General features: G+C 43.8%; 3 protein-coding genes across 7 annotated transcripts; 1 reads left to right on the forward strand and 2 right to left on the reverse strand.

Moving 5' to 3' along the window:
- The first annotated feature begins 54 nt into the window (after window positions 1–54).
- On the forward strand, window positions 55–11854 carry ptprnb (protein tyrosine phosphatase receptor type Nb). Of its 5 annotated transcripts, none has more exons than XM_029134009.3 (22): window positions 55–286; window positions 3099–3149; window positions 4339–4449; window positions 4525–4612; window positions 4697–4859; window positions 4943–5336; window positions 5556–5699; window positions 5862–5902; window positions 6018–6199; window positions 6656–6723; window positions 6857–6921; window positions 7004–7213; window positions 7293–7568; window positions 7651–7813; window positions 7895–7968; window positions 8049–8126; window positions 8420–8539; window positions 8612–8778; window positions 9178–9231; window positions 9364–9428; window positions 9587–9660; window positions 10184–11854. In XM_029134009.3, the coding sequence occupies exons 1-22, from the start codon at window positions 208–210 to the stop codon at window positions 10253–10255; spliced, it is 2739 nt and encodes a 912-aa protein (XP_028989842.1). In that variant the 5' UTR covers window positions 55–207; the 3' UTR covers window positions 10256–11854. The 5 variants fall into 5 exon arrangements, with proteins under 5 accessions (XP_028989842.1, XP_028989803.1, XP_028989822.1 ...); XM_029133970.2 differs by having other exon boundaries at window positions 193–286; window positions 4949–5336; XM_029133989.2 differs by having other exon boundaries at window positions 193–286; window positions 4949–5336; window positions 7651–7798.
- A 991-nt stretch (window positions 11855–12845) lies between these two features.
- Window positions 12846–15647, reverse strand: LOC114845917 (tubulin alpha-1D chain). The gene is made up of 4 exons (XM_029134520.3): window positions 15486–15647; window positions 14332–14554; window positions 14028–14176; window positions 12846–13942 (listed from the first exon to the last, which is right to left on the reverse strand). The coding sequence occupies exons 1-4, from the start codon at window positions 15486–15488 to the stop codon at window positions 12968–12970; spliced, it is 1350 nt and encodes a 449-aa protein (XP_028990353.1). The 5' UTR covers window positions 15489–15647; the 3' UTR covers window positions 12846–12967.
- Window positions 15648–17303: 1656 nt separating this feature from the next.
- si:ch211-114n24.6 (uncharacterized protein LOC795591 homolog) lies at window positions 17304–20127 on the reverse strand. The gene is made up of 4 exons (XM_029134513.3): window positions 20007–20127; window positions 19222–19444; window positions 18918–19066; window positions 17304–18845 (listed from the first exon to the last, which is right to left on the reverse strand). The coding sequence occupies exons 1-4, from the start codon at window positions 20007–20009 to the stop codon at window positions 17865–17867; spliced, it is 1356 nt and encodes a 451-aa protein (XP_028990346.1). The 5' UTR covers window positions 20010–20127; the 3' UTR covers window positions 17304–17864.
- Between the last annotated feature and the right edge of the window lie 1416 nt (window positions 20128–21543).

The raw sequence follows: 21543 nt of genomic DNA on the forward strand, positions 1-21543 counted from the left end.
TAAAGAAGACGCAGACTAAGGACATGAATGGGTGGATTTCTTGCAGTGTGCGTCCTCCTGTTGCCCGTGTTTTGCAACCACCCTCCTCTCTTCCTCTCCTCCTCCATCACTGTGCACCAGCAGCCTCTCCTCACACATGGAGCGGTGCTAGGCGCTCGCCTCCTCCTCCTCCTCCTCCTCCTCGCTGCGGTGGAAGCTGGATGAACCATGAGGCTTCCGCGGCTCCGGGCGGCTCTGTGCCTCCTCCTCACCGCCTTCTGCCGGCCATGCGCGGCCGCTCGACACGGTAAGACGAACGGAACCCCGACTCCTCCGTGAGATGTGGATAGTTGCACATTATAATAGTTACGTCAGAGCTTGATTCTAACGTGTTGGTAATATTTGCATATTTTCTGAATCATTCTGGGCTTTTTTTGTTGTTGAATTGTCTGAAATAGGGGGAAAAGTCTCTTTTTTTTTTGCAGTACGTTTTGTGCGAATTTATACGAAAGGAGCTGCGCTCGCCACTGCTCTGTTTACACGCGTGACGCAAACGCTGTGACCGTGATCGGCTCCGACGCGTCTGAGTGAATCAGTTTGTTGATGCAACAGCAGCAAACGCGCATCAACAGGAAGGAAAGAGGCTCGATCCTGTTGGAGTCAGCTCGATCCTGCAGCTCCACAGTCCAGACACTCATCCTCCATCCAGCTTCAAATGTCATTCGGCGGGTTCACTAGTAATAACTAACAGCCCGAGATACACTGGAGCGACTGTGGTTTGCAAGAATTATTTATATAATATAAAACAAGCACCAACAGGCGCAGGGTGAATGGGAGCGCATCAGAATGAACGGACGCTGCCCCGGTCCTGTCTAATAATTAGAAATACATCACTGATGATTATGAACACACACACACACATACTCCTACTCCTCTTTCTCATCGAGAGACCGACTGTCCCTGTAGTTGTAGCTTATTGCAGGTTAAACTCTCATTTTCCCTCATGAGATGAAGAAAGTATCTAGTTTTAACGTAGACTTCCTAAACCTTGTACCATTTAAGCGACTTTGTATTCATGTGTTTTTTTAACAGAAAAAAGACCAAATCAAAAACTGTCTATCTGACCCAACAAGTGGGCTTTTTACATAAATTGGCACTAGTGGTTGAAGCAGAAGGAGTCTCTCATTTCGGGTTCTTCTAGTGCCTTTGGCCGCCGCTGACTGATCCATCTGTTCTTTAATGGTTTTAGCTCATTATAATTTCACAGTTGGGAACCACAGAGACAAGAGACTCCCAAAAGACCCCGAAGGACCGAATCCAGCTTCCTGATACATGTTGATTTCCTTCTGCTGATAAACACTGAATTGAAATGTATTTTTTCAAACTAATTCAGCCCGTATATTATTATAGCATGTGATGCATATGAATATTTAAAAATAAAAGAGAAAACCTTAAAGACTGTTGCGTTTCGGTTGTGTTGATAGTGGACCTAACGTGAATGAGGGAGCGTTATTGTGCGTCGTGGTCACAGTCATGACTCATACCTCAGCTCCCTGTTCAGTATTTACATCAGCTTCCTCCCCTTCAACACTAAAGCTTTTCATCACTAAATATGTTGGATACAATAAGGCAACATGACTCAGTTGGGTCCTACAGGGATTGTTATCGCTTGCCTGTAGCTAATGAACAGATGCTTTACAATAAGGGAGGCGACACAAACAACAGCCAGCGTTGCTGAGAGCAGTTTGAGGAGCTGTTGGTGATATACAGTAAGGCTGCATTAAACCACCACACAGGAGCTTCTGGACCGGACTCAATTAGTACATTTACAGATTATAAATGACAGTGAGACAGTGAAGTGATCAGTTTCAGTGACCGCTTTGGTTTGTCACAGTTCTTCTCCTAGTTCTACCTAGAACCAGCTAATGAAGGTTTCAAAGGTTCACTGAGGGGATAATCTGCTGCCAAGCTCTGCTGCCTCAGGGCTGTCACCCAGGTTTTATTGTGCCGTGCTCATTGTACAGGCTCCACATACACACACACACACACACACACACACACACACACACACACACACACACACACAATGACTAGATTCAGTCTGTTCCTGTTGTGTTAGTGAAGTAGCTGCAAAGCTGAACAGTTATGTGTCTGTGTTGTCTCTGGGGTCAGGCTCAGCGTGCTCCTAGACAAGCATGTTCCATTGTTGTTTTGGATCTGATGAACGCAGCATCCAGGCTTTGAAGCGTGTAATATCAGAGGAAACCAAATACTTCAGCTGTGGAGTGAATGTTTTGAGGGAGCTTCCCCTGAGACGCACAGATGGAGTCACCTCTGAGGTTTTTGGGGGAAGCTCGTGTGTGTTTCAAACCTTTTCCCATGCTGGTAAAAGACCGGAGAGCTTCTGGACATTGTCCAGTCAAACAAAGGGTACAAATGAGGGGTAGAGGGGAGGGGTGCCCCCTCCTCCCTCAGGATGACATATTAGTCATCACATCGGATGAATATCTGCATTCTGTGTTCGGCTGCATCTCAGCTTTCTGCTCTAATGCACATTCATTTTCTGATACACTACACTACTGCACTGGTTCATGTTGTCCCGTAGCTGATGTACTGAAGAACAAGCATCTGTCATGTTCACCAGATTGTGTGGAGAAGGAAACTTTTTACCGATGTCGCTGCAGAAAGGTTCTTCTGTTGAGCTACTGTATTAGTAATTAATAGAGTCATATTGAATATGTTTGAGTGTTCCTCTCTACTCTCACTTGCTTTGTGTTTTCTGTATTGACCTGCTCTGAATGTTTTGTCTCTGTATAACAGGGACGATGGCTACTGTAACCAGTCAACTGTTATTATTTGTACTATTAATAAACAACCTGTTTCATATTGGGTTAAGTCTCAGATTATGTGGACCTTAATCTGAAATACACAGAAAAACATTGATGAGGAGAACTGGACCCAGACTTCTACTATCCTCAGTTCCCAGGCAGCATCCAGCTGAGGACGATTTACAGAACGATGGAAACAGCACATTTAAACAACTTTAATGAACCAGTTGTCTTTGCTTTTCACTGGTGAGGTGAATACAATTTTACAGATTCTTCTGCTTTGTTGTGTAGGTTGCCTGTTTGAAAAGCAGCTCTGCCCCAGCGATCAGCTGTGCAGTGACGGTGAGTAACTTTGTCCACATGCTGTGTAATGTTCTGTGTTGACTTTGATGGGAAATTGTTCACCCTCGTTCTACATTTATAACAGAAACCCTGATAAAGTAAAATGCTTTATATTAGGTTATATCTGCATCAAACTGAAGGTTGGATGATGTTTCCACAGACGCTCAGTCTTCACCAGCGTTTGTTCATTTTCAACCAGACAGGTTGTTGCAAAGAGTAGTTATTGTTTATTATTTATCACTTATATCATTTTATTTTTTTATCATCTATCACTACATCTACAATAGGCATTTGGCATTTCATACATACCTCAATATTTTTTATATACTTATTATCATAATATTTGCATATTCAGTAACGTCATAAAGCGCCTTATAATTTTTGTCATATCAAACTGTATTGCCAAAACCACAAAGATAACACACTGGCTTAATCAAAAACCTGATGGAACAGTTTCCATCTGTTAAAAAACAATTCAGAGCATTTTTGTGACTCTAAGCATCTGTTAATTGAGGTTAAATTAAGTTAATTCAGACTTAATTACAAAACTAAAATCAACAAAAAATATACAAGAACCATATAAGCTTGAATTACCTTTAATAATGTTAATTTTAACGATGTTAAATTATGTCCCTACATATTCTCACATATTGATTTCTGTGTCATATCTGTAATGTTAGTTGAAGCAAAGGAAGATTTACGTGTTTGATGGTGACATGTGAGTGTCCTGCTGGATGGTACGAATGTTCAGAGAATGATGGACGAAAGTGCAAGAGTGCAACATAAATAGGCCTGGTGGTCGCTATGACAACAGTGACATCGCAGATGACACCGTGTCTCCCTCCTCTGAGTGTGTGTTTGATGAGAGATGGAGGGAAATGGAGGCGATGATGACTCATTGCTGCTTACACACACACACACACACACACACACACACACACACACACACACACACACACAAATCCTCCCGTCAAAGTGAGGACATCCATTGACATAATGCCTTCCCTACCCCTAACCATCACAACACCTAATCCAAACCAAAACTCTATGGATTCTATTCTGTGGATTCTATGTAGATCACACATTACATTTACTAGACATGATGCACATCAGATGTTCTGAACTTACCCTGCATATCAGCACCCACTGGATGGGAAAGAGTTTCATGTCTTCCTTTGATCTTGGCCAGATGGGCTGTTTGGGCAGTGTCAGCCTCCTCACCAGGAGCCCATGCAGTACCAGCTGTCAGTGCCGATCCTTCACAAGCTGCAGGAAGTGCTCAAAGATCTGATGGAACAAGGTGAGTCCCATCCTTCCTTCTAGTGCTCATCTGAAGCTTTGGGGAACAGGAAGTCTCTTTCTTGTGCCTGCTCAGGTCTGATGTGGAGGGACGATGTGACCCAGGCGATCATCAACCGGGAGCTGAGTCGCATTCCCACCATCGGGCCCAAATCAACCAAACAGTAGGAAGACGTGCACTCGCATGAAATGTCATTATGATCCTATAAATCATAACTTTTGGGTTGAATGACTGGTTTGAATCCTAGGACATCAGGACTGGTTGGTCCAAGTGAGCTAAGAGTTAGAGGACCCAAAGGATCAGCTGATCCTGAGATGATGCAGCAGTACCTGGACTACGTTATTCTGGACCCTTCTCAGTCTTCTGTTCACCTGCAGACGCCCCTGCTGGACCCATACACCTACCAGCAGGTGAGAGGAGGGAACGCCCTCTGGCTGTATGTTTTCTGCTCTGCTCTGCCTCCTAGTGGCTGTTGTGTGTTTGTGTTTCATAACGGCAGTATGGCTACCAGGACGAGGAGGAGCGCTCCCTCAACTCCCTGGATGAGACTCCAGCGTTCCCGCTCCTCGGCCCCCCGTCTCGCTCCAGATCCAGAGGAAGCTCCCTCGACCGAGACCGGCAGCTTCTTCATAACTTGGTGTCTTTTTACCTTGCGTCTCCTTCCTCCTCCTCCTCCTCCTCCTCCTCAGCCACGCAGTCCCTTTCCCACATCCGAGGGGCGGCCCCAGGGAGGACGACTTCGTCCTCCTCATCCTCCTTTTTCCCAGAATTGGACGTCCCGCTGGACTATGGTGAAGACTACGTTTCCCAGATGTCCCAGCTCAGCAAACAGCAGCAGGAGCAGAAGGGTGCACAGAAGGAGTATGATGCCCTGTCAGGACTGGATGGTGAGAGAGCTTCAGCTGCTGACTGCTGTCCTAACACGTTATTCGTATATTTTAGTTTCTTTAGATTGAAATCTATATGGTTTTATAGATTATAGCAGAGCCAAAAGAAAAGACTTTACAGACAAAGAATCGTCTGCAAAATGATGCTGCTAATTCTTAGTGTTTTTCTAATTAAATTTGTAAAAGTGATTTGTTGTTGCTCTGTGCTGCGTTGTCCAGCACGCTCTCTACAGAGGCTGTCTCTGCTGCTCAACCACTACGGCCTCGACGTGAAGGATTTAACCCCGGAGCAGAAGGACAACGTGCCGGCTGCTCTGAAGCAGCTGCAGCTCGAGAGCTCATATGCCCCCAAACAGCTCAAAGGTCTGTCTTCACTTCAGCAGCAAATCTTAGTGTCATCATGTAGTGAGAAACACTGGGGCGGTCGCAATGTCACATGTAGAAAGCAGTTGTAGCAAATGTTTGCTGCAAAATTATTTAAATTAATAATCTAATCTATTTTATTTTTGTGTATTTACAATCTAGACAGTAAGAAGTATGGAAACGATGCTGCCACAGGTAAAAAGGTGAGGATCTGTTCTAATTAAAAACTTAATGCATGTTAGAACATGTCAGATACTGAAGAAGCTGAACATGTGATAGTCAGGTGAAGTATGAATACATTTATTGTTTCTTGTGAAGTTCACAGAGAGTTCAGTTGTGTATGAGGTGGTGGCCCCTGGTTCACCCTCCAGCATCAAAACAAGCAAAACAGAGGAAACCCAGGGCTCGAACCCTACTGAAACACCCAAACTGGACAAAGTGGGAAACATGAACCCGGTGGCAGAGGCAAAAGAGTTCGGCTACATCGTTACCAACCAGAGGTAGAGATTGCGTTTTATCCAAAAAGGATGAGTCCATGTGTGAAGGTGTAAATGAGCCAGGTTCATGTTTGAGAGACTGAAGTGTGTTCACAGAGATCTGTTGTCAGAATCTGTTGCCTTTATTGGTCATCATCACATCTGTTTACAATGTAACAACATTGTACAATAATCAACAGGTCTTTTGCATTTAGCCATGCAAGGCTAGTGTAAAGTCTTAGTCAAGGACACACCTGGCGCCCTGGTGGGTTTGAACCTGAAACCTTGTTTCCCAAGCCGAGGCTCTAGCCACTGAGCGACCAGGCCACCTCAGTGTACTCAGACTCCAGTCAGGGAGCAGAGTAGAGGCGTATGTGTGTCTGTGTCTCCTGTTGGCCTGTTTCTCAGTCCTCAGACCCGCTTCTTGTGTTTTAAACACTTAGCTGGTTAATAAACCTTTTCCGTCCTTGTTGTCCTCAGCATCGTCAGACCTGCGCTCACCTTTCGGACCAGCTCAAAGAACCTAACAGCGGGAGACAAGGATGCTGGTATGAGCCCGTGTTGATTCACGTTTGCAGAGCAGTAAATGCATCAATGAATGAATTGTCTAGTCTGGTTACTTTAACTTCAGTCATTTCAAATCTGCAAGTTAACGGATTAGTTTATGTTTGATATCCTCAGCTGCAGGGAAGAACTTCCTGGAGGCTGAGACAGGCCTGAAGGTGCTGCAGAGCGGTGTTGGAAAGGTTGGTGGGAGGTGATTACAGAACAGACTGTTCTCAGCTCAGTTAGCGTGTCCGTGACGCCTCCTTGCTCCCGTGACCACAGACCAGTGATGGGGCGGCTCTGCCCCTGGCCACCAGAGTCCAGCCAGGCTCCCGCTGGGTGTTCGCCACGCTGGTGGCCATGGCCTGCATCGGCGGCATCCTGGTGGCTGCCATGACCATCGCCTGTCTGCGCCACCAGGCCCATCGCTTGGCGGCGAAGAAGCTGGGACTGGGACCAGAGGGGGGCAGCTTCACCCACCAGGAGTACCAAGTAAGAGCACAATGAGAAGTTCTACATGTAACAGCGGACTAGACTGTCCACAGACTGGCTCACATACCTGGCTCACCAGGACCTGTGTCGCCAGCACATGGCCTCCAAAGGCGCCTTCGGGCGCCTGGAAGCGGCGGCCCTGGGCGCCGTCGGAGGAGGAGCACCAGGTGGAGGGGGCGCCGGCGTCAGCGGCGGAGCGGCGGCCGTGGGAGGGGTCGATTCCAGGGTGAGCAGCGTGTCGTCGCAGTTCAGCGACGGAGCCCAGCCCAGCCCCAGCTCGCACAGCAGCACGCCGTCCTGGTGCGAGGAGCCGGCCCAGGCCAACATGGACATCTCCACCGGCCACATGATACTGGTCAGTGCTGCAGTACTGCAAGGCATGAGGCAGTTTTACCTGTTGAGTCCAAACTGCGTGGACAGTAACCGTGTGTGTGAAGGCCTACATGGAGGACCACCTGAGGAACAAGGACCGTCTGCTGCAGGAGTGGGAGGCTCTGTGCTCCTACCAGGCCGAGCCCAGTGCCGTGTCCGTGGCCCAGAGCGACGCCAACGCCAAGAAGAACCGCTGCCCCGACGCCGTGCCCTGTGAGTCCACAAAAAGTAACTGATCAGCACATTCCCACGTTGAGTGTTACTGCCAGAAGCTGGACATTTGTCACAGGTGTTACCTCTGTGCTGCAGATGATCACTCCAGGGTGAAGCTGAAGACAGAGGTCAACCCTTCAAGGTCCGACTACGTCAACGCCAGCACCATAGTAAGTCAGAACCTTGTCGGCAGCAACAGCAGCGGGTAGCCAGTGATGACCTCTGACCTTTTTACACCATCTCCCCTCAGACAGAGCACGATCCCCGGATGCCGGCCTACATTGCCACCCAAGGCCCCCTGTCACACACCATCTCTGACTTCTGGCAGGTCAGTGTTCATTTGGGACGGTCATGTGATTGTTGTTGTGGTGAAGCTTCCCATCAAAATATGGTTTGACATTTATTTGGATTGTTCCAAGCATTTATAAATGGAATGACTGGAATGTACCAAATCTGCCACAGGGCGGGGGGAGATTTATTACTTCCTCACTTAACTTTATGTGACAACAACTAACCAACTCTCTAATTTGTTTGGTTTTTATTAACTTTGTGAGAAATTTGCAGCCAGGCTGACACGCCATCGTGTGGTGGGGGTCCGTAACGTTCCTGTTAATTGTGTAGATGGTCTGGGAGAATGGCTGCACCGTGATCGTGATGCTGAGTGCTCTGGTGGAGGACGGAGAGAAACAGTGCGACCGCTACTGGCCCGACGAAGGCTCCTCCCTCTATCATATCTACGAGGTGAGAGGAGGGACTCACCGCAGAATACGTGCCTGTTGTCTGTGTTTGACGTGTGCGTTGTCCCACCCTCAGGTGAACTTGGTGTCTGAGCACATCTGGTGTAATGACTTCCTGGTGAGAAGCTTCTACCTGAAGAACGTGCAGACGCAGGAGACCAGGACCCTCACCCAGTTCCACTTCCTCAGCTGGCCGGCTCAGGGGATCCCCACGTCCACACGCCCACTGCTGGACTTCCGCAGGTACTGCAGTGCCCAACCCAGTAACCATCAAACAGTTGACCTCCAGCCTGTGTGGCCGAGGTCAGCGGAGGCTTTAATTGTGAACATATCCGTCTGTGTCATTCTTGTGGTTTGCAGCTAGTGGTCTGGCTCCAGTTGCATAGTCACAAAAATGATCATGGACTGATGTGGCTACAGCAGGAATCTGTGTGTGTGTGTGTGTGTGTGTGTGTGTGTGTGTGTGTGTGTGTGTGTGTGTGTGTGTGTGTGTGTGTGTGTGTGTGTGTGTGTGCGAGCGTGCGAGCGTGCGTGTGTGTGTGATGCATCTGTCCATCTGTCTGTCCGCCAAAGCGGTCGAGGTCACTAGCAAGTTATTAACACAAATTAATATAAATACATTTTTCATCTCTTTCTTGTCAGAAAGGTGAACAAGTGTTACCGAGGCCGATCCTGTCCCATCATTGTGCACTGCAGGTAAAACCACAGAGTAACAGACATAACTCAACTGTTTACCTTTACATGCAGCAATTGTTTATGACCTAATGTCTGTGTTAATGTTATTTTACTTGTTTATGTTTACAATGTTTATGTTACTTGTTTCCATAGTGACGGTACCAGCCGGACTGGGACTTACATCCTTATTGACATGGTTCTGAATCGTATGGCTAAAGGTGAGTTCAGGTTTAGGCTCAGTGTTTTTTAGTATCTTAGGATTATAGGATTGTAATAAAAATGTAAAGGACAAATGTTATTTATTTTCAAAAGGAGACATCTATTTAATGATACTTTTGAAGCATCATCATAAGCACATGTCTGAACTGCTCTGCAGGCGTGAAGGAGATTGACATTGCTGCAACACTGGAGCACATCCGGGACCAGAGGCCTGGGATGGTTCGCACCAAGGTCCCTGCATTTCATTTTTCATTTCTTCTATTTTAGGTCATTATTAAAACAACATATCCTGACAAGCTAAAGCTCTGAGAGTCTGGTCACCAATCATGGATTCAGTTCATATATATACAGAGGCTTCACCAACAGATGTCACCAGATGTTTATCTTCTACAAAACAGCTTCAGAGTCATTCTATGTTAAAAAGTAAACCTGCATATCGTATCTCAGCTTCACAACTTAAAATGACTGAACCTTTAGATTTGTATTGCAGTTGAAATTGTAGAAAATATACTGCAGCTGAAAAGATAACAAGTAAAACATGAACAGTATATTGTGTAACATTACATTTTACAATATTAATGAAATCAATGTTACATGAATGTTCCAACTGTCAGCTGTAGCGTACTAGGTAAAATATACACATTACAACAGGTAAAGGAAGAATCACTATTAACGCTGAAATGACACGTTCCATTTGATGTGCTCCAGTTAATATTTGTGTTTTACTAATTAAATGCGGCTTTTGTCATTTCAGGATCAGTTTGAATTTGCTCTGACGGCCGTTGCAGAGGAAGTCAACGCTATCCTCAAAGCTCTGCCCCAGTAGAACCGGTGTGACCCATGCCGGCCTCTGTTTCCATACTGTCCCTTTCTGTCTGACTTGCCCTTTTTCTGTTTCTCTCGCTGATGGTTTTCTTGGTAAAGGATGATGCTGTGCTTCTGTCTTCCTGTCAGCATCAGTGATTTTAAACTAACATATAACATCCTGCAGGATGTGTTTGAGGAGGAGATGTGATGTGTTCAGGGACATTGGTAGCATGTGCTACAATACATTCACTGCTAATTTGGATGAATCCTTATGTACATAAGGCGGCGCGCTGTTGTAGCAATTACCAGAAAGTCCTGTTTGCACATTCTCCCTGTGTCTGTAAGGAATTTCCTCTGGTTTACGCCCACACTTCAAACGCAAGCAGTTGGGTTTCCTATTATTGGACATTCTAAATTGCCGTTGAATGAGTGTGAGCATAAAGGCTTTGTGATGGACTGGTGACCTGTCCAGGGTGAACCCTTCCTCCTGCCTTGCTGTGGAAGTGAGCGAGTGAACTCAAAACTAACACTGCATTAATAATATTTCCAAATCTCTCTGGAGTCCAGAGTTGTTCTCATCATCTACAGAAGTTTTTTCGAACTGCGCTAAAAGATTATTCGAACCAATAGAATGAGAAACACAGTCAGCTTTATTGGCCAAATTTGCACAAAACAAACAAGAACTTGGATACGGCCCGTCTCCATCTTTTTGTACTCTCTGACCATAAAAATAAATACACATGATAAATCAATATGGCAACAAAACAAAACTGAAACTGAAAAATGCTGCAAGAATTCAAATAATCTATTGTGACGTTGAAATTTAATTTATTTAACATTATTTTAATTGTATATTTTAAAACCATATTTAATACAGGTTTTTCACTTGTTCCAAAACAACTTATTTGTCATTTAAAATCACACATTCTGGGTGTAATTGATTATCTTTAGCACTAAAATAATAAATATTTACTGGCACATACATCTGCTGCACATTTTGGTCCATTGGAGCATTAATAATTATTCAGGTGGTTTCCTTTTTATACTTTACCTAATGCTATTGAAGATGTAAAAGTTAAATATAGTTTCACATTTCATCTGGACTCCAGAGGGATTTAAAACACAAAGCTGTTGTCTAGCCTCTTATGCTAAAACACTAAAAGAGCATTCCAGCGCATGTGAAGGAGCCGCAAATGATAAACAGCAGATTTATGTCCCTCGCTCCAACTTAAACAAGACTAATATAATTAAGCCTGTTCCTGCTGTGGTGAAAAAGAATTCTCCTAAAGGCGGTGAACGTTGAAAAATGCTGCATACTTGCTCATGCTCTCAGCACGGAAGCAAAGCGTCAAACTTTCAGCCATAATTCTTGAACGTCAACATATAAATTTATAGTTGAGTGGAAGATGTTTTGCACAGAACTAAGACAAACCAGTAGCTTCTCTGCAGAACCACAGCTGTGCTGTATGTAGTGTGTATGTGCGCTATCCAAATCACTGTGTTGCTGTTACCTCATGCAGTCAGAAAATAAAAAAAAAAATTAAGAGATGCTGTTCTATGAAAAAAAACTATTTTGTATCTGTGACCTTAAATAAATTCTTGTGTTTAAGTGCTGCAATCACGGTAAAATCTGTGACTCTGTACTTCACCTGTCAATCATCCTTAGGAAACGTCACCAGCCAGCAAGTAAAGACTGAAACCCAGGAAATGCTTCATCTATGAGGGACCTGTGGAGCATTCAGTGGCAGCTACAGACAAACACACAACACGTTAACCACAAATGGCCTGTCAGGGCTGTTGAACGGTTGTGTTGCTACTGAACCTTTATTGACACAAAGCTGTTCCCAGCTATTAAATATAGTTGGGAATAAAAAAAAGATAGCTGCATTTGATTTGACACACAGTATATATAAAATTGCATTCTGTATTGCTTATTAATGCAAATTGATGAAATAATGTGTACTGGCAAATTTAAAGCAGTGTGGCATCACTGAGGTCTTATCTCAGCACCCGTGATGTGTCAGTTGGCTTTTCCAGCTTGTCATTGACTGAACACATCTGGTTATGGTAATTAGTAGGATCTGGGGCAGGTAGAGGTAGTAAACCAGCAGGGTAGTAGCCTTCAACGGCATCAGTTTGACACCCCTGTTCTAGACGCCAATATCTAATTGTTGCCAGTGGCAACTGTTCAACTGCAAATCAGTAACTACTTAATGCAGAAGTAATTGTGAAATATCTGATGGGATAGGCTGACAAGTTTTTTTTTTTTAAATTAAATATATAAATTAATAAACTGTCCTGATAGCTGTTTTTAATTCAATCTCACTTAGATAAAACTTCACCAAATCAGATAGACACCACAGAAACCTTATGAAAATTAAAGCCCCGTAAACAGAGGGATGTATCATTAACAACTAAAGACACATTTTGTGCAGAAATTCAAAGGGATATACTTCGTATGGAAAGTACATTAAAAAAATCTCAGCTGTAAACCAGGAGAGTTTAAGTTGCTAAATATCACTTAAATTGTTAAATGTTAGGCTTGTTGACTAGCTGTTCTCTAAATGTAACCAACCCTGTTTATTTGATAGTAAACTCAGGACTCAGACTCACTTTATGCTCTTTATTAGAGTAAAAACAAGATCAGACAATCATGAAGCTCACTGGAATGTGCAGAATTGAATGACAGAGTCCAGCTTTTCTTAGAGAGCCTTTGGTGTTTAGCTGATGTTTAGTACTCATCCCCATCTTCCTCATCCCCAACACTATCAGTGCCAACCTCTTCATAATCCTTCTCCAGAGCTGCCATGTCCTCTCTGGCCTCTGAGAACTCTCCCTCCTCCATACCCTCACCCACATACCAGTGGACAAAGGCCCTCTTGGCATACATCAGGTCAAACTTGTGGTCAAGTCGGGCCCAGGCTTCAGCAATGGCAGTGGTGTTACTCAGCATGCACACAGCCCTCTGCACCTTGGCCAGGTCTCCTCCAGGTACCACTGTAGGAGGCTGGTAGTTGATGCCCACTTTGAAACCTGTTGGACACCAGTCCACAAACTGGATGGTGCGTTTGGTCTTGATGGTGGCAATAGCGGAGTTGACGTCTTTGGGGACCACATCACCACGGTACAGGAGACAGCAGGCCATGTATTTTCCATGGCGAGGGTCGCACTTCACCATTTGATTGGCTGGCTCGAAGCAGGCGTTGGTAATATCAGCCACAGACAGCTGCTCATGATAGGCTTTCTCTGCAGAAATGACTGGGGCGTAGGTGGCCAGAGGGAAGTGGATACGGGGGTAGGGCACCAGGTTGGTCTGGAACTCAGTCAGATCCACATTCAGCGCACCATCAAAACGCAGCGAGGCAGTGATGGATGAGACTATCTGTCCAATCAGCCTGTTGAGGTTGGTGTAGGTGGGACGCTCAATGTCCAGGTTTCTGCGGCAGATGTCATAGATGGCCTCATTATCTACCATGAAGGCACAGTCTGAGTGCTCAAGGGTGGTGTGGGTGGTCAGGATGGAGTTGTAGGGCTCTACTACAGCTGTGGAGACCTGGGGGGCAGGGTAAACTGCAAATTCTAGCTTGGACTTTTTCCCATAATCAACAGAGAGGCGCTCCATCAGCAGAGAGGTGAAACCAGAACCAGTTCCTCCTCCAAAGGAGTGGAAGATGAGGAAACCTTGGAGGCCAGTGCACTGGTCAGCCTGAAAAATAAAGTGTCAAAATGTTAGGGAACATTAATGTATTCCTCAATCTAAACCTGTTTCATTTTAAATTATTCCAACTTACGAGTTTACGTGTTCTGTCAAGGACCAGGTCAATGATCTCCTTGCCAACTGTGTAGTGACCACGGGCATAGTTGTTTGCTGCGTCTTCCTTTCCTGTGATCAGCTGCTCAGGATGGAAGAGTTGGCGGTAGGTTCCTGTACGGACCTCGTCTGTAATTGAATACAAAGGATGTAATTAGTACAGCTCAAATTTCCCAGTTCATCCTTAACCAACAAACAAGTCAAACCTTTAGACAGATAAGCGTTTAGAAAAGTGAGGATTTGGTCAAAATGCTTAATCCTTATCATCTAGAAACATATCCTACCAATGACTGTTGGCTCCAAGTCCACAAAGACGGCTCTGGGAACATGTTTGCCAGCTCCAGTTTCACTGAAGAAAGTGTTGAAGGAGTCGTCTCCCCCACCAATGGTCTTGTCACTGGGCATTTGGCCGTCCGGCTGGATGCCATGCTCCAGGCAGTACAGCTCCCAGCATGCATTGCCCATCTGGGCACCGGCCTGGCCGACGTGCATAGAAATACACTCACGCTGTGGAGAAAGAAATAAGTTAACAAATATCACTGATAAAAATAATAAATTGCTATAACCAAGATTTAAATCAAAACTAGTGAATAGTTTAGTGTCATGCCTCCTACAGTATGGATGCTGAACTGAACTGCAGCCTACACAAATTATAGGAAATATGTTCAGTTTTATTTATAGTTACCATGAACATTCAGGCCAATTATAGTACTTTATATATTTAGGCTACAGATCGCTTTAATCCGCACAAAAGTAACTGATAAAACTGTAAACCATGAAAAAAATTGGGGGAAAAGCGATGACATGGCGGCCTTCCATTGGCCTGGTGGGATTATGACGTGGTTCGAGGAAGTCTGCAGTCTGACTTTACTGGCAACAGAACGTGCGCGGCAGTATCCGTGAAACGCCGCCTCACGGGGGAGGAGCGTAACGAAATGTTTGCAGGAAGAACCGTGTGCGTGACCCCGCCATTACTGTAAAGCGCCAACTTTACCTCCCTTCACGTATAGGGCGTTATCTGATGGCGCCTTACAACAAATTTCTTCCTTTTAGTGTCAGACAATACAGTTAAAGCAGGAGGTCACAAATAATCGCGTTTATTAAAAGTTACAGGATTTAAGATGTAAAATACAAATTCGGTTTACTGTTTAGGTGGCTTTTTTATACTGCGCCAGAAGTTTGGCTCGGTGCCACGTCACATCACGTTGCCTCAAGCACGAGACGCATATCGAAAAACTACTATAAGCGAAAAAAATCTTCACCCATGTTTATAGTTAATGTAAAAGCATCGCGTGATCTTTTGAAATCATTTCAATGAAGAGGTCAATAAAGAGTTAATTTTCATTTTTAAAAGCTATTTCATTAACAAATCGTAAAACGGTATTGCCATCTTTAAAAAAACAAATACGTATGTTAAACTGTTGAATGAAATACTCACCATTTTGTAAAGTTTTCTTTGTCCTTTTCGCCGACGTTAAAGTATCGGGTACTGAAGGTAGTTCTGAAAAGAGGAAGTCTCGCCGGGAGTATTTATAGGTTTTTAAGGGGGCCGGGCCGAGACCAGGGTTTGAATTTATTCTTGGCGGGAGCGAACGTTGGGAGGTGCTGCATTCATGTGCAGTCGGAAATACAGGTTAATTCACGAGCACGAGGCCACTGGTTCCCGATACCTGAAGTGTGCCCCCAGCGGGCTGGAGGTATTTAGGGGGCGCGACAATAAACAATGTATCCCTGAAACACTGCGAGTACAATTTAGGGCACTTGAAAATCACTATATTATTAATAGGTGTTGATCAGTCTTTCAAATGGTTATTTTTCGACGCCTCCATCGTCCCTGAAGTTGTTTAGGTCACCCGTATTTTGAGACATCTCGCTTGCTCTTATCTTTTTCTAAGTAGCGACGTTCAAGGAACTTGCTGCAGACATTATGGCGGAGCGAGATTGTTGGAGGTTAGTCTAAAACGGGAAGTTGCTTTCTGGCGGGCGATTCATAAAAATACCTCAGAAGTCATGAAAACAGGAAGCCACATTTCCCTGTATTTTATGCAAAACCATAAAATGTTAAAACGTCATGCTCTTTGCCCTATACTTACCTAAATAGTAAGGTTCTGTAAAATAAATGTATTGCCGTTTTTTATTCTTTCAATAAACAGTGATGCACTTTCAAACAGAAATGTTTTAGTGATTTGTACAACAAATTATATTTTATCCTGATTATTTAAATGTAAGATTGAACTTACCAGTTTGAACTCTTTTTTTTAGTTACATGTTACTGTTGTATACTTATTTAACTCGGTGAATCTGAATGTTCACTATTTGAGTAAAATTAAGCTTGTGGATCAGTTTCTGTGAAGGCAAGTATACTTGATACAATGAACAGATGATTCCTCATTTTCAAGATTTAAAAGGAACATATGCATGTCATACAAAACCTGTCCTGTTCTGTCCTGTCTTTACTGATGTCTTTCAGTCAGCTCTTTGCTTGAAAAATAATAAACCAGTATAAGATTAATCTTTAATTTCCCATAATCTTACCTATATGAGATGTTCTCTATCAGCCTATAGCTCCAAGTCAGACTTGTATCTGTTCCTGGTTTTCACATAAGTATCATCATGGAGTCTTTACACTGAGGAGGATCTGTACTTTCTTATTGTATAGTGCAAGTGCAGGTTATGACCTTACAGAGCAAATAATAGAATTTGCAAACTGTCCTGTCTGAATATATGCAGTCACGCCTGTGTTTTTTGTCTCTATGTGTCAGGTGGGTGTTTTACAGTATCTACACACAATGTTTATGGTGAAAAATAACGGGGGGTGGTACAGTGTCTGTTTATGGACTGTCAACATTGCTGTGGAGTCACAGTATTATCATTCGCTGCCTGCTCCTGTTGTGTTGTCTCATCACGTCGGCCGCTCAGCTGACTCTGGAATTTAAGGCAGGACCTTCCTGCTGCTAACCACCAAACCACTGCCCCCTTTTTAGAACTCTTATTGTTCTGTGCTGTGAAGAGTTTTTTTATTATTTGTACTTTTAGCCTTTAGATATTTTTGCTATATGTCAACGTATGTCTGTTAAATTCTGAACTTCTGATTACTTCTTTTATAAAGCCAGACTGAGTTAATAAAGCATGTGTTATTTTAACTGTGCTGTCAGACACCGACCACAGTGTATGCCAATGAAAACAAGAGCAGAAACATCATATCCTGATACTGAACTCCATTTAATCTCTTTAGTCAATATCAGGGACTTTGTATGACTTAATAATGTAAAGACAATGCACATTCTTTAATTGCTCTTATGTTCCATAACAACTTTTAACAGCTCTTATGTTCCATGCTAGCAAAGAATATATTTTTCAAAACACAATTAGTCAGATCAAACCAGATCAATTCTCTTGTAATATAATGCAGCGTAAAATTTCCCTTTCACGAGGGACAAAGTTTTTACCAAAACATGTACATTTCATAGCTGATGCTCAAGATCAGCTCATTATCACTTGAAAATCGCTTACAAATGCAAGAATATACACCACCTTAAATGGTGAATGACATGGGTGATGATTATCAGGCCTTAGTATGCCGCAGTTTTAACATTCCAATAGCTACTACATTTAGTAGTAATAATTTACATTGTAATTGCCAACATGTCTATTAATAAATAACAGAATGCACTGTAAATATTGGTTTCCAAAAAACAGAGCTTCGCCTTGGGTGGGTGCATATAATATGTTGCACAATTAAAAAAATATTTTTCTCACAAAACAAGTGTTTTTGATAAAGTTTGATTTGATTTGATTTGTGTTTGATTCTTTGAACCTAATATTCCTCCCCTTCTTCCTCTCCTTCATCCCCAACACTATCAGTGCCAACCTCTTCATAATCCTTCTCCAGAGCTGCCATGTCCTCTCTGGCCTCTGAGAACTCTCCCTCCTCCATACCCTCACCCACATACCAGTGGACAAAGGCCCTCTTGGCATACATCAGGTCAAACTTGTGGTCAAGTCGGGCCCAGGCTTCAGCAATGGCAGTGGTGTTACTCAGCATGCACACAGCCCTCTGCACCTTGGCCAGGTCTCCTCCAGGTACCACTGTAGGAGGCTGGTAGTTGATGCCCACTTTGAAACCTGTTGGACACCAGTCCACAAACTGGATGGTGCGTTTGGTCTTGATGGTGGCAATAGCGGAGTTGACGTCTTTGGGAACCACATCACCACGGAATAACAGGCAGCAGGCCATATATTTACCGTGGCGAGGGTCACACTTCACCATTTGATTGGCTGGCTCAAAGCAGGCATTGGTGATCTCTGCTACTGATAGCTGCTCATGATAGGCTTTCTCTGCAGAAATGACTGGGGCGTAGGTGGCCAGAGGGAAGTGGATACGGGGGTAGGGCACCAGGTTGGTCTGGAACTCAGTCAGATCCACATTCAGCGCACCATCAAAACGCAGCGAGGCAGTGATGGATGAGACTATCTGTCCAATCAGCCTGTTGAGATTGGTGTAGGTGGGACGCTCAATGTCCAGGTTTCTGCGGCAGATGTCATAGATGGCCTCATTATCTACCATGAAGGCACAGTCTGAGTGCTCAAGGGTGGTGTGGGTGGTCAGGATGGAGTTGTAGGGCTCTACCACAGCTGTGGAGACCTGGGGGGCTGGATAAATTGCAAACTCTAGCTTGGACTTCTTTCCATAATCAACAGAGAGGCGCTCCATCAGCAGAGAGGTGAAACCAGAACCAGTTCCTCCTCCAAAGGAGTGGAAGATAAGGAAACCTTGGAGACCAGTGCATTGGTCAGCCTGCAGGAAAATAGTTCATCTGTGACTGATCACACTTAAAATGAAATTAGATTTAACTGCAGGCAAACTCACCAGTTTTCGGATCCTGTCAAGAACCAGGTCAATGATCTCTTTACCAATAGTGTAGTGACCACGGGCATAGTTGTTTGCTGCGTCTTCCTTTCCTGTGATCAGCTGCTCAGGATGGAAGAGTTGGCGGTAGGTTCCTGTACGGACCTCGTCTGTAATTGAATACAAAGGATGTAATTAGTACAGCTCAAATTTCCCAGTTCATCCTTAACCAACAAACAAGTCAAACCTTTAGACAGATAAGCGTTTAGAAAAGTGAGGATTTGGTCAAAATGCTTAATCCTTATCATCTAGAAACATATCCTACCAATGACTGTTGGCTCCAAGTCCACAAAGACGGCTCTGGGAACATGTTTGCCAGCTCCAGTTTCACTGAAGAAAGTGTTGAAGGAGTCGTCTCCGCCACCAATGGTCTTGTCACTGGGCATCTGGCCGTCCGGCTGGATGCCATGCTCCAGGCAGTACAGCTCCCAGCATGCATTGCCTATTTGGGATCCAGCTTGACCAACATGGACAGAGATGCATTCACGCTGCAAGAAAAAATGGTTCATATGTTAAGGACGCATCAAAAACATTCATAAAAAAGCTATATCACATTGAAGTTATATTTAGCAACTATATCTAACATACAATATTGTCTCTATGGTAATTTAAATAATTTCAAAGCAAATTTTATGTTCAATTAATCAAATTATGAGTCATATACAATTAACAACAGTACAAAAGCCGATTTGGCGTCATGTACTGTATTGCATCAAGTCTCCAGACGTTCGTGTATATCTCCAAGAGAGGAACAGTTGCTAAGCCAAACTAATCAGTAGTCAGTATGTTCAAAATGTTCTGCATGGACATTTTATAATACACGCTTATCGGATGTATTTTACACAAGAAAAATAAAACATGAGAAATCCTAAAACGACATGAAGTTACCAATTATAGCATTGTAGGATTATGCTACTATCATACTATTGTAAAGTTACCAGTTGTAGTAGAGAATGAAGGCTTTTAATCAGGTTTGCTGATAGTAGTGATCCAGTGCTGGGATCAGTTCCAAAGTTGTTTTTTCCCACAATAATCTGAAAGCATACTCACCATGTTTGAGTCTCTTGAAGCAGTCCTCGTTCACTGAGATGAGTGGCTGGGGATGTTTTTTCAGGCACAAACGCACGGACGCTGTTTTATATTACGGGATCACTTAGCAACGGTGCTGGCGTGTTGTGGTAACTGGAGGAGCTACGGAGGCAAACAGTCGCTGTACAGCTGAGCAACCGCTCGCAGTTGCTTTGCACGTATGTGAAATACGATACGTAATTGTTCACCACCTCCTCCAATGTCAGATTCTTGATTTAAGGCATGTTAGTTGGTTTTACTTTACAGAATAGTCACAATAGGCTCAGTCAAGAACCAACACCCTATTAGAAACATTCATTTGGTCATGGATGCAAAAACTGATGTTTACATGAAAAAATACACATGTAACAAAGCACTGTTCAAAGTAAAACACAGGCATGTTGATGTCCCACCTTTGGAGGCTCTTTTTCCTAAGCACACAAAGCTGAGACAACTGATACCTGCAGTCAATGGGCCTTTGTTTAGGGCCAGTGTTACACGAAACACTTACTCTAACACTGGCCAGAATCATTTGCATTGCAAAGGTTTCAGGTGCATGTTTTTGGAAAAGCTCCTTTCAAAGAACACATGTGACTCCATGATGTACTGGTGATCTGCCCAGGTGAACCTGCCCCTCACCTGAGAGAGTGAGTGAGTGAGTGAGTGAGTGAACTTTCTTGTTTGGAAGGTAACCTTAGTGACAACATATGCCAGCTCATCCTCTCATTAGGTTTCCCTAGTTACTCTATTCTTTTACACCTTGCTGCTCAGGCGTCACCTGATCCCTGATCCTAACAGACGGCGCAGAAACAGGCAGATGTTTAGTGTTTTGTTACTATAATACACACAGTTGGTGTCACGACACACAATGGGGAGGCTACGACATTCCTGTTCTCACAGAGCCTGTCTGACAGTTTTTGTTTGATGTGCTTTTTTCTCCTCATTGTTTTAAAACCGAACTGATATTGTTGTAATTTTGTGTTTGAATACATGTGTGTTCTTATTGTAATTATTATTAATTATTTACTGTATCCCTATCACGTATGGCATCTAATCTGTAATAAAGAAAGAATAAATACAGTAACACAGTAAAAAATACAATATATTAATATGGAAAACTTGGCAGTACTGTATCAACAGTACCTTACTTAATAATTCAGGCAGTATAGGATCTGTAATTCAAACTAATTTACATGACAAATCTGCGTAAAAATCATGTAATATCAATACTCCTGACTTGAAGGCCTTTTCTCTTTGGTCCATTGTTGTAGGAGATTAGCAAACCCCCCCCCCCCCCCCCCCCCCCCCCACCCACCCACACACACACTCACTGTTTTTGTTTCCACATGACTGACTGTCCTGTTGATGCAGAATCATCAAAGGTCACACTGCTGCTATGCTGGTGTTAAACCCTCAGCGTCAGCACTAATAACAGTGCACACGGCTTGTGTTTAGGCTGCTGTTGCTCGTCAGCAGTGTTGTCTGCTTTACATTAAACTAGCACTCAGGTTCTACAGTA

This window comes from Betta splendens, chromosome 2, assembly GCF_900634795.4.
Source record: "Betta splendens chromosome 2, fBetSpl5.4, whole genome shotgun sequence".
NCBI lineage: Eukaryota > Metazoa > Chordata > Actinopteri > Anabantiformes > Osphronemidae > Betta > Betta splendens.